Source organism: Fringilla coelebs (genome assembly GCF_963513975.1).
Source record: "Fringilla coelebs genome assembly, chromosome: 10".
Classification (NCBI taxonomy): domain Eukaryota; kingdom Metazoa; phylum Chordata; class Aves; order Passeriformes; family Fringillidae; genus Fringilla; species Fringilla coelebs.
The window spans coordinates 1,796,930-1,814,242 of NC_140036.1; the positions used below are offsets into that span (position 1 = coordinate 1,796,930).

Consider the following 17,313-nt stretch of genomic DNA (forward strand, 5'->3'; position numbering starts at 1 on the left):
ACGACCGTTCCGTGTCATCTGCTAGGAATTTCAGGATCGAAGCAAACCGTGAACGAGCGTGCAACCTGCAGCGCTTGGGACTCGATTCCTCCCGCTCCGTTTGCTCCCGTACCTGTTCCGAGCAGCCCAACGCCGAGAGCGCGCATCTCCCTTCTCCGGGCACCGCCGGGTGCCTCGCCGTGACCCGGCGGGCTCCGCAGGGACCGCAGCGATGCTCAGCGCAAACTTCGGCGCGGCCGTCCCGCGGGGCCGCCCCCCGCCCGGGCTCCCGGCCCCGCGCCCCCCGCCCGGCCGGGGCTCCCGGCCCGTCGCCCGCCCTGCCCCCGCCGCGCTCGGGGGGCGGCGGCGCCCCTCGGGCCCCGCTGGGAGGGGCGGGGAGGGGCGGCGGCCGCTCCCGCCGAGGAGGAGCGCGGGCGGCGGGCGGGGGCAGCGCTGCCGCCGCCGGGACCGGCTGAGGGCCCGCGCCCCGCAGCGCTCGGGCCGCCCGCGGCCGTGGCCGGGGTGCGAGATGGCCGCCGGCGGGAGCCGCGCCGTCCTGGGGCTGTGGCTGCTGGCGGCGGGGCTGTGCGGCGCGGTGGCGGCGGGCAGGTCCCCCAGCTGCCACGAAGTGCGGACGGCGTTCCAGCTGCGGCAGATCGGGCCCCTCAAGCTGGTCCCCGACGTGCCCACGGCCGGTCAGTACCGAGGCACCCGCGGGTGGCCGCTCCGCCGCGGGAGGGTTGCGGGGCGCGGGGCGGGGGCCGGGCTCGCCTCAGCCGGGCTCGCCTCAGCCGGGGTCCCGCGGTGCCGCTGCCCGCCCCGGCTCCCTCCGGCCGGCGCCGCTTCCCTGCGGGCTCGGGCAGCGGCAGCGAGCGCACCGGGCGCGCCGCTGGCTGAAAGGACTCGGCGTTTGCCGGGAAGGGAGAGCGGAGCGACTGCTGCTCCGTGCAGGTGGTGCCTGGCGGTGTCCGCCGCCAGCAGCGGGGCTCCATGCCGCGTTCGCACCGCTGCCATCCCCCGGCTGAGTGCCGGGCACAGCGCTCCCCACGGCGAGGATCCCTCGGCAGAAGGCGAGGCGGTAGCCGGGTGGTTTTTGGCAGGCTTGTTTTGCCGGCCAGGTGTGGGGTCATCAGGCGGGGGGTGAGTTCACTCTAAGTTCTGACCCGGGAAGAGTTGTCTTGCAGATGAATTCGGGAGCTGTCATAGGGAAAGGCAGAGGTGACACCTTGGAGGGATACAGCCAACAGAACTCGGCTTTTGCTTAGTTAAGCAGTAAGTCTGCAGCACTTGTGAAAGTTGATGAGCAGAGCGTTGTTCCGTTTTGCCTTTTCAGAGTTCGGGAACAATGCCTGGCAGCACTGAAAGGGGAAAGTGACACATAGAAAATAAGAATAGACTTTTTTTATTGCGTATTCTACAACTAACCTGGTAAGGGGATGAAGCACTTTGTAATTAAACTCTTGTGAATGTATCATATATCTAGATAATGAAGTCACATTCCTCACTTTTACATGTTATCCAATCGAAATAGTTCAGTAAATCTGTTTAAAGACAATGTGTGCAGGCATGAAAATAGAGAATATCAATCTCCTAACACAATTTCTAGCCACGTCATGCCCCTACAATTGCCTAGAGGTGTGTGGTGGTACAAGTTTCAATTTGAGTTGTTGTTTTATTATTTTGACTTTTTTTTTTTTTTTTTGAGAGCAGTTCAATTCAAAGCCTGTGGAGTTTGATGGAAAGACTCCTTGTCTTAGATGAGTTTTGGATCTGTTTTCTGGCATGGGTTTCTGTCTTGGGGATTAAATTTGATAGGCCATTGGGCTGATCTCTTGTGGCTGTAATCGATTGCAGAGTGCTGGTGATCTTCACTTTGCATGAGGTAGTCGAGATGACACAGGGGTGTAGAGTTACCTGTGGAGGAGGAATCATTTGTCATTTTCTGGCACGAAGAGATTTGCAGGAATGGCATTTTGAAGCTTGGTTTTACTGTTCTGTGCTGATAGAGGCATCAGATGGTGGTTGTTTTGGAGAGGCAAAACAAGGCTTTTCATCCATTGTGATGGATGTTTAACCCTCTCTCCTGAGCTCTTCCTGGAAGAAGTTCCTCCAACTTTAATTTGAGGGATTTACATTATCTATAAAACACTAGTGCTGCAGAGGAAACTTTCTCAAAAAGTTGTCTTCTTTCAGAAGGAGCATTTAGGTGCTGTGATGCTGAAGAGAATCACAGAATCATGGAATGGTTTGGGTTGGGGGGGACCTTAAAGCTCATTAAGTTCCAGCCCTGCTGCTGTGGACAGGTTTCATTGTCTCCTTGTGTCCTGTCCAACTTCCCTGTTGAATAACAAGCTCCCACAAAAGAAATGGCAAGAGAGAAGGTGAGGGAGGGCAATAATGCTTTTAAATTTTAACTCATAAAGGTTTCCTTTGAAGAGGGTTGGAGCAGAGCTGAGGACAAGTGGTACATATTGACCTTCCCTGTTCCTTGAGTATCACTCTGCTGCACCAAAGCTGGTGTGCTTTGATGATCCCTTGTCTTGTGCCCTCTTTTAAATAACTGAAGTGTTTTCCAGCATTTTCCTGGGCAGCTGTTATCAGTGAATATATCTTAATATAACCACATTTCTCCTGACATTGGGGCTCATTTTATTATGCATTTTCGTGCCACACAAATGTTGAAGCACATCTCCTGGAGATGTTGGATGTCAGCTAAAGTCAAAGAGTTCTGTGCAGCTGGGGTGGCACTGGGGAGCAGTGTGCTGGGCTGAATTGAGCCCTGGGTGCAGAGCCAGGAGCTTTTATTACTGCTCACATGGGCTAGCCCTGCCCTGCCCTGGGTGCTCCTCAGTCACCTGCATGTTGGTTTGGGCTTTTCTCTAAAAAATGAAACTTTTGCAGTCCTGTTGTCTGCGTATTAGATATTTTTAGTCGCCGAAGTGTTGAAAGCCCTTGGCTAATCTCAAGCCAGTATTTATAGGCTAATACAACAAATCTGGCAGAGGTCTTAATGATTATTAGGTTCTTAGACCCTTCAGGAAAACCAGCAGCTCAGTCAGGGAGAGAAGCCCAATCCAGTGCCTGGGGAGGGATGGACAGACAGGTGTAAATTTTCTGTCTCCTCTTATGGGTGGTGCCCATTTCACCTGGAATCCAATGAAATGCTTGGGAGAATTAGTAGCCTGCCCCCTCCTGTGGCATTAGCTGTGGTTGCAGTGCTGGAGCTGTCAGCTGGTGGATCCTGGTGGGCTGGGAGCCGCTTCCCTGTGCTCACCTGGTCTGCAGCCAGGTTCCTGGGATTGCTGAGTGCTGGGAGGGGGCTGGCAGCATGGCCTGAAGTGAGGTAAAGAGTTTGGGCAGGACCTGCCAGCCTCCTGGATAGAATGTAGTGCCAAGGGAAGGAGGGAGACTCCTAAGGAAAGAAAAAAAAGGGCTTTTGCTCTTAAGGTGTGATGTGAATCTGGCAGCAGCCTGCCTGAAAATCTTTACCTGAATGAGCTCTTAGAGATGAGCAGGACTTTTCAATTTCTCTTCCACAGCTTCCCCCAAAAGACATGAGGTATTTTTCTACTGTGAAGCCTAGTCCATGGATGAGTGCAGGGCTGAGGACATGTTTGGATATGGGATGGGTAAGACATCCCAGCTGCAGGCATTTTCAAACAGCAGATCTGCTTGGTCTGTCTGTGAGACTCTCTTCTCCTCTGGTGGAATCTGTGCTTCTCTCTGGTCCTCTGGTTTTTTTTTGGAACAAATGGAATGTTTCAAGGGTAATTTGCTGCAAATAGCACAGATTGGTCAGGTGAAGGTACTCCTGCCTTGGCTGTGATCCACAGGAAGGGCTTTTTGTGCCTTCCCCAGACTGAGAAATGAGGTAATGTGTCCCCAGTCGTGTACTTAGATTATCACAGACTGAGCTGGGATCTTTCTGTGGGAGCTCCTTGGTTGACATTTCGATGAGAGAGGATTCTAAGCAGTCTCCAAGGGTGAAGGGCTGTGTTAATCCTGCCAAGGGACTAAGCCTTTGGTTCCAGGGAGTCTGGATAGCTCCAACCTGACGCGTGCTGCCCCGTCTGGAATGGCTCCCGGGCGGGGGCTGCCGTGCCCTGCCAGCCCTGGGTTGTGTTACAGCCTCCAGTGCGCCCTGGCACGGGCTTGGAGAGGAGTTCCGGACACTCCCAGGTTTTTCTGGGACATGGAGCGTGGTGGTGCCTGCCTGTCACTGCTCTCCAAGTTCTCAGGAGGCCAGCTGGATGAACCAAGGGGAGTCTGTGATGCGACCACATTCAGGCAGTAAATGGGAGCAGAACCAGAATAAAAGTCTGTGGGCATTCACATTTTCTGAAAAATCCCTTTGCCCAGGATTTTTTCTCCTGTGAAGTTGAGAAGCCTCAGAGAAAAAGGAAAACAATAATTATCTGATTTGCTTTTCCTGCGTTTTGCTCATGTGGAATGTGTTTGGAGATTGTTCACCCACAGGTGATTGTTCCATTGCATTCTGCTGGGAGTTGTTTTCACTCTTTGGCCAGTCAGGGTCAGCCTGTGTTGGGGCTCTGGGAAGAGTCAGGAGTTTTCATTATTATCTTTTTAGCATTCTGTAAGTATCCCTTCTTCATTCTTTAGTATAGCATTCTTTAATATAATATAGTAACATAAAATAAATAAATTAGCCTTCTGAGAACATGAAGTCAGATTCATCATTCCTGACTTCAACGGGGTACCCTACAAATACAATAAAAGTCCTCTTGTGATTCCTTGGGTAATCATGTCACCACAAGAACATCCAACTCATTCACATATGCTCAGTTCTCCCTCTGGCTGGTTGACTAGTGTCTGAGCATCCAAAAACCCCAGTCTGTAAACATATGGTAAGTAAGAGAGAAGAATTGGGCTGGTTTCTGGGAAGCATGGAAAATGTCATTTGTGAAAGAATTTTTGGAACACTTTAGCTTATAAATAATCAGCTTGTAGAAGACTACCAAAGGGATGATTAGCTTTATCTTGTTGTACTACTGGTTTACAAAGAGTGCAGAAGATGCCCAGGCTGTGCTCTGGAACTTGCTTCTGAAGGGCAGGTTTTGGTCTAGTAAAAGCTGCTTTATTCTCCTGTGTCATCCTGCACCTTAAATCAACAGGAGTGTTCATTACTGTGTATATATTGAATATCCCATTGTAGAGCTGGACACGCATTTACACTTTATACATTAAAACTGTTTTACTTTCTGAGTAATGACAGACAAGATCTAGATTCCCACCAGAAGCCTCTTGCTGCGTGTGGTGCATGCATTAGACTGGATTTTTTCCCACCTCAGTCTGTGGCACAGCTCCCATGTGTGTTGAGAAAGGAGCATGAGCTAGATCCCTCTTTCTAGATGTCCAAGAATATCTATTAAATTGCCCATTTTCTTATGAAGTGGGTCATGCCACACTTTATTCTCCTATTTTTCTTTTATTCCTGCTCAGCTTTTCTGCCTTCCTAATGAGAACAGCGAGGTTCCCCTGGTGAAGGTGTGGTGCAGGAAGGAATTTTGCTCACAGTAACATTCTGTCAGTGTCTGCTCTGTGTCGGGGGGAGATGTGGACTTGCTGTATTGGCTCTGGGAAGTTTTTACCCCATCAGAATGAGAGACTGAAATGCTCTGGTGGGAGCTGCAGTTGGCTATTCTGTCCACCTGCACGTGTGGTTTTGTGGGGACTGCCTGCAGCAGGCTGGATGAAGGATACATGTGAGAGGAAACATTGCTGGATGAGCACAGTTCTGTTTATGCACAGGAACTGTATAGGGTGGTTACAGTTGTGAAAAAAGGCACAAAAAATAGTCCTGTTTCCATGAGGTTCCTGTTTCTTTTTGGCAAACCTGGTTGTTACCCAAGCTTGAAATGTCCTTGGCATTACCTTGCAGCTTGCTAAGTGGAAGGTGTTTTTCCTGTTACACTTGGTATTTAGGAACACACGGGCTTCTTGGTGATTTATATCACAGAGGGGATGGGCTAGTCCAGTGTGAGATGGATTCTGTTCACATCTTTGTTTCTCTCTGAGTAGCCCAGAACAGTTGTGCCTCAGTTTCCCTGTCGACAGGCTATATCATGATATATTACTGTGAGTAACTTTATTGCTGAAAACCGGCTGTGAAAGGGTGGTAGATTGCAGGTAGAAAAATTATCACTGAGCTAGACCTTCACTTCTTCAGGTTGACTTTAATTCTTTCCTTAGGTGAGGGAAAAGGCTAGAAGTTAGGCTGGTTTCTGAGCTGGGAGCTGGACCTGAAAGCTGTCCTTCCTTCACTTCTCTCACCCAGCCAGGGACTGTGGTGTGTGCCTGCTGAAATAGCTGTTCTGAGTAGAAGCAAAGCTTTGCCTTTGCAGCCTGCAGCTCCTCTGGAGTAAAGATCCTTCCTTCATTAATCTTTTCAGGATTTTATAGCACTCCTCAGGCTCAGGCTGTCCCCAGAAGTGTTAACCTGAAGCTGGTCATGCCTGTGGGTACAGGCAAGGTCTCAGCAGCAGTAACATCTTTTTCCCCCTTCTTTTCCCATGTCTTAAATTTCTGTTTGACGCAGGACCAGCTGCCCACTCTGTAATGCCCTCTTGGGAGTAATCTATAGGCAGAAAAAATGTGTTTAAACTTACTTAATGCCTCATAAAGATGGAATTGCTGTTCCACTGCCAGATGGAAACCTGTAGTTTTCATATCCATGAGCCCCAAGATCCTTGTCCTTGGTGGCTTGCATGAGCATTTGGTCCAGGTGAGAAGAAAAATGACTTAGTTACTCAAATCAGCCTTTCCTGTAAATGCCTTGGGAAGGTATCCAAGAGTCAGCAGAGAACCTACACTCCCCCAGCACACAATCTTCTTGTCAGACTGAGTCAAGTATTGCTACAATTCACATGGTCTATTCATTCTCTGAGAAATCTCTGCTGAAAAGAGTGTGTAACGATATTTATTTTTAATGGTCTGCTCGAGATCTGGTGATTCTGAGCTTGAAGTGGACCTTGGGATGAAAAAAATGTTAGTAGGAAATGACTCATCCTAAAATACTGGTGGGTCCCAATACCTTATGTGCCACTGAAGTTTTGCTACCAGATTGTAATGAGAAAATAATAGAAAAATAATGTTCCCACACCCCCATGCCAGTGTGGCAGGTGTGAGCAGACAGCTCTTAACCAAAGGGCAGTGCTAATGAAAAGGCACTAATATGGGGAGTGGAAACAAAGTTGGTACAATAATTGCTATATAAATCAATAAAATAAATACATCAAAGTAAATAAGCTCTTTCATAAGGATTAATCATGAAAAATGTCATAGCCTGAGTATCTGTAAAATGCAAGGATACGTGTAAAATGCACCCTGGGTGGTGAAATGGTTTTGCTTTTAAATGGTATAAAACCAGTTCCAAATACTGTAAAGTCTTTGTAATTGAATCTTTGTCCTATGAAAGCATAAAATGACACAATGCAGAGGCATATGTTTAATAATAGTTCAAATGCATACTCATCACATAACAGTTTAGAGCATAGCTTTTGCCTCTAGGGGAAAATACAAATTTTGATGGATCAGAGTCAATTCTCAGCAGCCAGGCCTGTGACAAAATTTATAAGGAGTGTATCAATCTGTTGATTAGGTATCAGCATTTAAGCTGATGGCTTCATCCTCATATCCATGAAGATATATTTAAAGGTATTTGCTTTGTTCACATACAAGGAACTTCTGAGCAGCACAAATGGATGAAAGAAAGCATCTAGCTAATATTTAATGATTTATCCTAAGGATAGAATAAGTTAGGAGGCAAGCCTGTTTAAATCTTCCACCAAGCAGTTAGGATTTAGTGTTTTGAGGCAGTATATTATTTGATGGCAAAACACAAAATATTTCTGCTCAGTATCTTCAGTTTAGATGCACAAAAGTAACCAGAGCTTCAAGCTAAGAGCTTTAAGCTGTGCATAGGATTCCATAGCACAAATGGAGGAAGACAAGGTTTTGTATTTTTTTTTTCCCCAAGGTTTTTTCCCCTGTTTTGTGTCCTTCCTGACCCAGTGATCTGTAGCTCCAGGTGTGCTGGGGCTTGAGCCTGGTCTGGACAGGGAACTGCCTGTGCTGTGTGTGGAGTAGCAGGACTGTGCCAGCCTGCTCTGACACTTTTTTTATGGCTGCATTTTGTCCTTTCCAACAGATAAATATTCTTTATGGTGATGCTGATGATGACACAATGAGCCCTTTGTGTCTGAGCTGCTGTGGCAGCACTGATCTGTCAGACCACCCTGCAGAAGAGCCTGAAGACCAGGTTTGCCTCTCTGTTTCAGGATGTGAAGTGAAACTCAGGTGGCTTTGCTAATTCCATGCTGAGTCCAGTGGTGGTGTCTGATGGCAGGGGAACCTCCACAGCTTAGTGGGGTGGCAGGCAGAGGTACCCTCTGTGCTCACTTCTGTCCAAGGTGCTGCCCAAAGGCTGACCCTGGCAGTCTGACAGATGAGTTTTATGGATTGCTTTCCTGTCCTGGACCCTCTTGGGGCTCTGTGCCATTGTACAGCTCCAAGCAGCTCAGCAGAGTTTCACAAGTGATTTATGATGGAGCAATCACAACCTTGCCTTTTCTTATGGATGCACACTTTGCATGCACTTCCAGGAGAATAAATCTATCTATTTTAGTCTTTTCAGTACATCAGTTTTAAAGGAGGGTTATTAATTACCTTCTTAGTGTATTCATACATGCATGAATAATGAGTAAAGTTTTAACTTCTGAAATTTCACAGCACAAGCTGGAAGAATACAGAAGGAAATTAAGACAATGGAGGAATTTTGAGTATCACAGATGATGCCATTACATTTCATTTGTGGACTCCCAAGTCTCAGGAGGGTATCATTGATACATATCCTCCCGTTCTGGCTTGCATTTTGATAGCTAAAATACAGAAATAAAGAACAAGTGTAGCCAGGCAATTGCAGACCTGCAGAGGACAAAATTATTCCCCTAGAAGTTGTCTTTCCACTCTTTTCTTTTGAAATGTAATTCTCAGCCTACTTTATGTGATTCTGTGCTACATTCTGCCTTTCTCTGCTCTTACTGAATGTCTATTAATACTGATGGCCAGCATATATATGTACTTAAATTATATAGAGAGATTTTTTTGGTCTTTTGATGCTTCTCCTTGCTTCCTGGGGTCATGGTCTGGACCTCTGCAGACTTCTTCCATCCTATGGTGGATGTGCCAGGGCTCTGGAGACCATCCTCCCTGTGACAAAGAGCTGTCACCTCCTTCAGAAACAAATGAGAGACAAATTTCAGAGAGCTGCAGTGGCTAACCTGACAATATCAGATAGGTCATGGTGGCTTTGTTTGGCAGCTAGTTAAATTGGATAGTTGGGCACATCCCTAGATGTTAATGGTTAAATGTATTCATTGTTCCAACAAGGCCCCTATTCATAAGGGGACTATTCTGTGCTCGTTATGCATGCATAATTCCCATTAATGCTCCTAGGGGTTAAGGGTGTCTAGTGAGGGGGGAAATGAAGCTGATGTTTACACATCCATGTTTGCGCTCAGGGAAGAGGTTTTGTACCACAGGAGAAACTGATGGTGTTTCCCCAGATCCCTTAACTTCAAGGAAAACTTGAAATCTTTGCTTTAAAGAGGGGGTGAGAATGGGGGAGAAAGTGACACTTGCATAAGCAGCTACTTCCTTGCACACCATACTTTGTCAATGATCAGAAATATTACACCAGTGCCATTATTGTAGAAGCTTTTGAAAGTACCAAAGTGCTTGGAAATTCAGGGTTCTTATTTGGATATCAAAACAATGACTCTGAATCTTTAACTTCTGGCAAAAAAAAAAAACATTTTCAAACTTTTGACTCAGCGTTAATCGGGGTGATGAGATTTTCTGATTTATTATACAAAATGGGTGTTTCCATAGAAAACTTTCAGATTAAGATTCCTCACTCTTAGGTGCACATCAAAGTCGTGTAAAAGCCATAAAGAAGCTCAGCCCTGCCTAAGAAAGCCTTTCAAGTTCCAGCAAGTGCTTGAACTACTGAAGGTTTTGAAGTGCTCTAATCTCTGACATGGGTGACGTGCTAGGCTAGCACTTTTTTGTTTTGTCACAAATCATCCATGCACGTAGTGCAAAGGGACCCTGACAAAGTCATTTCACTTTTGAAAAGGGCTGCTTTTTTCCCTACCATTATGTCTCCCATTCACATCTACATGTTTGCTTCCACTTTGTTCAGGTCTAAGTAGCAGGGCATTTGCATAGTCTTCCCTTTGTTCTCAGTAAATATGGAGTAAAATGAGCAAGATCCGTGCTGTGAAATTAAAGCTCTACTCTTGAGAGATCTTAAGGGCCAAATCCTCACAAAAGGTACAGCAACCTAGTGCCAAAGGAGCTGGTGTCCAGGAACAGCTTGCTCTGGGTGTTTGTGCTAGGAAATGTGAATAAAGGGAGACTAATCTGTTGAAAACTGGATGTAATTAGAAAAATACACTGCTGAGAGCTGCTGAAAGATTATAATAACAGAAAATAGTACTGAAAGAGAGCTGAAGTGATCATCTGGTCCATTCCCTCTGCTTGTGGCCAGAATAAACTGTTTAAATCAGTGAGAGAAGATCGCAGCCTTTTTTGTCTGTTTGTTCCAGTGCTTAATTACCCTGTTGCATAGGTTTTTTCCTAATGCAAAACCTAGCTCTTCTTTGCTAAAATACAGCATTATCCTGTTCTTAGGGTTTTCCTCTTTGCAGTAACACTCATATGACAACTGCTCTGGTTTGTTCTGCTCTGAAACAAGGCTCTGTGCTTTTGCACTGGTCCCAGAGCAATAAGCTTGTTGGTGTAAATGAATCTGAACTAAATTTGGCTCCCATGCACCTGGAATGAATGAAGTGAATTCCAGATGTGGTGACTCATTAAGGATTATAACTTGGTATTTGAGCCCTAAGAATAGGTTTCTTCTTCCTTTATAGGTTTGAGTATTGGGAAGAAGGAGCAAACAGAGTGTGGGGATATAAAATTCCATGATCAGGAAGGCAAAATAATAAATTCACAGCTTTTCCATGTAGTGGTAGATGGGAGCATGCAGAAAAATCAGTTCTCAAGTGATCAAACTTTGAGCAGCAGTCGAGTTGCAGGACTGCTAGTGGGAAACTGCATTGTGGTGGAAAGGCAGCATGGGGATACCTGAAGACATGGGGAGCATTTGCTCCTAACTTAAATAAAATATTCTCCCTAGATTTTGCTGGTGGTAGGTAGTTCACTGTACTGCAGGTGTGTAATTGGGCTACTGAAAACAGAAGACTAATCAAATTTTAAGTCTTGCAAATAGACTTGGCATTTCCAGAGCAAATCTGAGTATCTATTAATTTTTCAGGTTGAGGGGAGCTCTGGTCCTTAACCCTCTGTTTATCAGTGTTTCCCTGTTTTGGGGTGTTAATTTTTGAGTGATGTTTTGTTGTTATTGATGTGGGGAAGTTATTCTTCATGGCTGAGAAAGGCGCAAAGATGAGGGTAAAGTTTGCATCCCCAGGTGGATTTGGTCTTGCTCCATATCCCTCTAATCCTGTCCTGTGCTGCCAGCAGTGTAGCCATCCCTGGCATCATGCTGTGCCCAAATTCACATCATTCTCTACTGCTCCAGCTCAGAGGTTGTGTCTGTCCTCCCCAAAGCATTTCTGTCTGTCTGCAGAATGCTGCATGTCTGGGCTTTACATGCTTGTCCTGGGAGTGTCTCAGAGGGTGAAATCATGGAGTGGTTTGGGTTGGAAGGGACCCTAAAGATCATCTTGTTCCAACCCAGGGACACTTTCCACTAGTCCAGATTGCTCCAAGCCCTGTCAGTCCTGGCTTTGAACATTTCCAGGGATGGAACATCCGTAACTTCTCTGGGTAACCTGTGCCAGGGCCTCACCACCTTCACAGCAGAGAATTTCTAAAATCAAATCTAAGCCTACTCTGAGTGTGAATCTGCTCCCCTTGTCCTGTCACTCCATGCTGTTGGCAATAATTCCATTTTTTTGGTAGGTTCCTCTTAGGTTCTGGAAAGCTGCAATTAGATCACCTTGAACCCTTCCCTTGTGCAGGCTAAACGATTAGAGTTCACTCAGGCTGTTACTGTAGGAGAGGTGCTCCATCTCCCTAATCAGATCTCAAACCATAATATCCTGTGCTCCTGCTCCATTTCCTTCCATAAGGAAACACAAAAAAATGGGAACTGGAAGGCTGGGGTGATGTTTTCAGAATCAGGGGCTTGTTAAGTGATATTTGGGGAAAAGCACCCAGGGCTTTATGGTTGCCCTGTGATGGTGGTGAAAATGTTCCCTCCCTGCAGCTCACAAGAAGATCCAGCTTTGAGAAGTGCAGTGCTCCTTCTCTTTACATGGGTGGGTAAAAGGGGTGGTGTAATCAGTGTGAAGGCAAGAGAACAAAGCATATGTAGAAAAACCACTGGCTTCCCAAAACAGACTAGGGCTTTAAAAAAAGGAATTGGAAGCCCAGCTCTCAGAGAAAGGCTTTCAAACTTCTGCTCAGAGAAGACTTGGCTTAAATCTCCTAATCTTAGTTTTGAAGTTTGGGAAAAAATATATCTGTTACCATTTGGAGCAGCCCAAAGTTGTATTTGGCTAAAGCATTGCATTTTCAGTTTCAAGCTGCAATAATCAAATTTACTCTTTCTAATCTGGTTTGCCTTAGATATGTCAGGAAATCTAAACATTTGCATTCCCCAGAAAGCAGCTGTGGTTTGGCTGTACCTGCTTGGGATCTAAAGCTTACTGGGAGCTTCCCCCTTGCTGAAATAGACCTGCTGTGCCTTCTCTGATAGAAACAAACCCCAGCTGGGATGAAAAGTGTCAGTGTCATTTGTTGGCAGGGCTCTTGGCTTCGATTTGGAAAGTTTGTTCTAAGTCATTATCCCAGGTGCCAAAACATGAGCTGAGCAGCAAGGGCTGCCTAGGCCAGCCTGTGCCAGCCTGGCTGCTGTGTCTCAGTGGCTGCCATCCCCTGGCTTTTCCAAGGGCTGATTGAGCAGAGCCAGCACTGCCTGCCCCGTGTCCAGCTGTGACACCAGGGCTGTGCTGGCCACCCCAGAGCTCCAGGAGTGCTGGTAGTTCTGGGTGGAGCAGCACGAGGGAGAAGGGAAGGATAATCAGTTCAATGTGCTGTGGAGGTGCCTTGTTGGAGTGAGGTCAGGGAGAAACATGATTTCTTAATTTATATAACAGGTGCACAAGGTCCAAATCAAAAGCAGGTCTTAGGAAAGCACTGAACATGAACATAGCAGAGGGCACTCTCCACTAAGAATTGCTTACTGGTCTAAGCAAACTAATGGAAGAGATCTTCCTCTTTTCCATGTCTGAAACAGTGTGGAGCCTAAGGTCAAATGTGCATTTCAGTATTGCCACATGTAGGAGCCCATCAGGGGTTTCCACACCGGGTTTTGCAAGTTGTTTGTCTGTGGTCTCAGTTCAAAGGCTTTTAGAACATGTTCCTGCCTCCCTTCAGCTTTTGGGCAGCAGTATCTGTTTCAGAATCCATTATCCTGGCTCAAGGAGTCTCAGACAGAAATATCCAGGTTTTCCTGCTGAACCTGCTGCTGGGGTCCTGGCGAGGCTGGTGAAATGTGTCCTGTGCAGTGAGCTTGGCTGCTTTCAGCTTAGGGGTGTGACTGGTACCCAGAAATTAGGGAATGGCCCCTTGGGGTGAGATTTCATTGTGGACTCTGTAATTCTCCAATTCTTCATTCCTTATGTGCTCCTACCACAATCAGAGCATCCTCCATGGTCCAGGCAGACAGAACAAAGCAAAGCCAAAACAAATGAGAAAGGGCAGAAGAGCAGACCCATCCTAATCACTGCCATAGTTAAGGGGGAATACTGGTGTGGCATTCATTTCATGGGGCTGGCTGAACTTTGCTCATGGACCCTTGCTGCTTTAGACCCATGAATGCTGTCACCAACTCCATGATGTGCTTGGGATTTTGGCTGCTGGACCTTCCACTGGTTTTCATTGACTGCATACAGCTAAAAATCACAAGCACTTGTCTGAAATGAAATGCAAGTTACTCTAAGGTAGTTGAAGCATTTCTAAATCATAATTCTTTGTAGGTTCATTTTTCTGTTAATTTTGATTTTTCTTACTAAGGGCAGGTTTTCTCGGGTTTCCTGGCTGTGATCCCTTTTTCAGGACCTACTCAAGAGTTTGACCCAAAGCTCTCTGGGTACAGAGCTGTGTTAGTCTCAAACTGCTAAATTCCCACATGAAGCCCAGCACAGAGCTGTCTCTGGACTGTATTTTGTTTTATTTTGTATGACTTGATGCCACTGGGTGTCTCCATTGACATCAGGGGGTGCTGAACCAGGCTCTCTGCTATTTTTACCTTTCCTCTTTCCTGTACACGTGGTCTGGAGTGGGAGAAGTGATCTGACCATAAATCTAGGCTCAGCCTAGACCATCAGAAACACTCCTGGTGTCTTGTGTATGACCTGTGGGGCTGCCAGCTGGTTCCTCTGCACGGTTGTGCTCAATGAGTGTTCCTCTGCAGTTACTGTCACGTGTGCTGGGCTCTTTCCTGAATTCTCCTGCTGTGGGATGCCTCCCAATGCTCATGGGTCCAATTTGTGGCATCACATTCCAGTTTGTGACAAATTCCAGCAGTGACAGCAGTGGCATTGTCTGCATGAGGAACCACAGGAAGGGAATGAGGTGCAGAGACCTTGTGATGCTGGAGTCTTGCTGCAGCCTGTTTTAATTAATTACTGTGTCATGGGTGATGAAGTTGAAGAATTGGCCCTGGTGAGGGGTGTCTTGTCTAGTAAGCAGTTGCTTAGTTTTGGTTCAGTTCTTCCTTTTGTGTAAATAGTATCAAGAGTGTGGAGTACTTTCCTTAAAATTCTTGGGTATTTCACCTGGGTTTTTATAGTTTTCCTCTTTCTTCTCCCTAAAAATAAATAATGAAAGTGAGAATGGGATCCTAAAGAAATAGTTCAAATGCTGGTAAAAACTGATCTAAATCAGCCATTTCTCATTCTTAAGTCATGCACAGAAATGAAGTTACAGGCTTACAGTAAAAGCTCATTGAAAGCATTAGGATTTAGGTTGTACAATTAATACTCAGGCAAGACTAGTACATATTTTTAAGGAAGAGAAGATAGTTGCCTGAGCACTTGGCTTCATGTATGGCTTTCGAGTGAGATGGCAAAACCAGAAGTACTCAAATTTTGGGAGGAAAGGGAGTGTTGAGGAGTTGCTATTCCTCTTCTTTTAAATACTGTTCTTGCAATTTCCCTTTCTGAGGCCGTGGCCCAAAAGTCCAATAGTCCCTTATTTCCTTTAGATTTGTCTTTGCTTTTGTTTCTTCTTCCAGTCTAACCTTCTTACAGATTTTTATGTTGACAGATAAAATGAAGAAAAATAGGAAATACATTTTATTGTGACCCTTTGAATATCTTTGTAATTTTCTATGCTTTGCCACCTTATATGGATCTTAGCACAGCAGGTAAAGCATATTAGGAAGTACTTCCTATTAAAAAGTTGGTAAAGCATTTGCTAACATTTGAATTACAGTTAGGGTTTGAAGTTGAGATGAATGAGGTGATTCACACCTCTCATAAAGAATTTTATGTCCTCCCTGTAGGGCTAGATAGGCAGTCTGTGGGATTTGCATTCAGAAGGTGTTTTTTCCCTAACTGTACAGAGCTGGAAATGTTCTTCTTTCTTTTAAACACAATTCAGTTTTGTTGTAAGCTGTGTTCCACTTGAGGCTTCCCACCTGTTATGGTTTCAGTGTCTCATTCTGCAGGTAAGGCAGTGAAATGCTGTCCCTTCTGGAGAGCAGAAATGCAGCTGGTGGTTCATTGTTGTCCTTGGATGACATGGAGTAGGAAGATTTACTAGACTCCTCTAGAAAATATTTTATATGCGTTTGTGATTTTTTTTTTTGTTGGTAGTGGAGAAAATATATGGGATTTACTGCTTGGAATGTGATGAGACAATGAAAGATGAGTTGTAATAGACTCTAAATTAATGAAAGTTCTTGTAATTTTTCTCTCACTTCTGCATTCAGTTACATGTGTTGTCCCAGGAGAGTGGAGGAAGGGGTTGGCATTGCAGTAAATGTAGAAACCTCCTTGCTGAAATCCACTGGTCTCTACCAGGCTGAGTTGTTTTATAATGTACTTTATGTGCCTCAGTCTTCATGCTTCTGTGTCAACTCTAGTTTAAAAAAGGATGGATCCTTGAGAGTGTAAATCTTTGGAATTTGCATGTAGTGTGTAGTTAGCAAGCTCTTTAGCAGTTGGTGTCCTGCTGCCTGCCTCCCACATTCAGAGAATATCTCAGCACTGGGCTCCTGGGAAGTTATTAAATGTAGTCAGCATTAAAGAATTTATCACCCACCTAAAGAAGTGCCAGGCATGGAGGAGGGGCCAAGGGCAGTCCCTGGCATGGCAGGCAGTGCTTGCCTGCTGCTCCTGTGCCTACCAAGCTGAGTCTCTGCTCAGCTGCTCAATTAAGAGTTTGGAGTGAAATTCTGCAAGGTGAGTTTTGTGCCTTCCTGCTGAAAGTCTGGTTCTGAGGTTAGGGCTGGTGTGGGGAAGACCAGAGGGAGGGGGCTGTGGAAATTAATCTCACTTTGTTCCTTCAGGACTCTTTACCAGCAGTGGCATTATGGCTGCTGGGCATTGATGGCAAAGGTGCATCTTCCAACACCCTACTGACAACCAGGCTTTTCTGGGAAACACTGGAAAATCTCCAGGTGCTTTGTAGATGTGTTACAGGACTTTTCATTACTCTGTGTGAATTTTATCCCCTACTCCTCCTGCCAGAGGTCTGGTAACAGGCACAAGGCAAGGAACAGTGACCACAGCTGCCTTCTCAGCTTTTTGCTTTCCTTAGCCAGACTCTCTATGGAACAGCCTGGAAAACTGAGGGTGAGTGACATGAGGAGGTCTCTCCCTGCAGCAGCTGCTCCTCCCTGCAGGGAAGCTATGGCCCATGGGCTGGAAATGTGTCCAGCTGCTCCAGTGTCCCACAGGTGTGCAAAGAATGGGAGAAGGCAGGGAGAAGTGGAGCTGAGGGGCCAGGGAGGATCAGTAGATGGAGGAGGAGAGGGTCTTTGAGGAGTGAAGGAAGTGCCTGGTTGATGCCTGTGCAGTGAGTTCCAGTGAGTGCAGGGGCATTCAGTTTAAGGAACTCAGATGCTTTTTTTGCTCATTGGGTCCAGGCACAAGACAGGTTCTGTGTGCAACAAGCTAAGGTGAAAATCCTACCAGCAGTGACCTGGGGGGAGGGCAGAAGGTGCTTTGGAAACTACACCAAAAATCAGAATAGAAGAGCAGTGAGAACCAGGCAAAC

General features: G+C 46.1%; 1 protein-coding gene across 1 annotated transcript in view; it reads left to right on the forward strand.

Moving 5' to 3' along the window:
* Positions 1-508: 508 nt before the first annotated feature.
* Positions 509-17,313, forward strand: part of LOC311157390 (glypican-5-like) — a gene marked incomplete at its 5' end in the record, with an annotated part of 355,041 nt that continues 338,236 nt past the window's right edge. The window contains one exon of the mRNA XM_084212081.1: positions 509-674. Within this exon, the coding sequence (XP_084068207.1) occupies positions 509-674 (166 nt within the window). The remainder of the gene's footprint in view (positions 675-17,313) is intronic.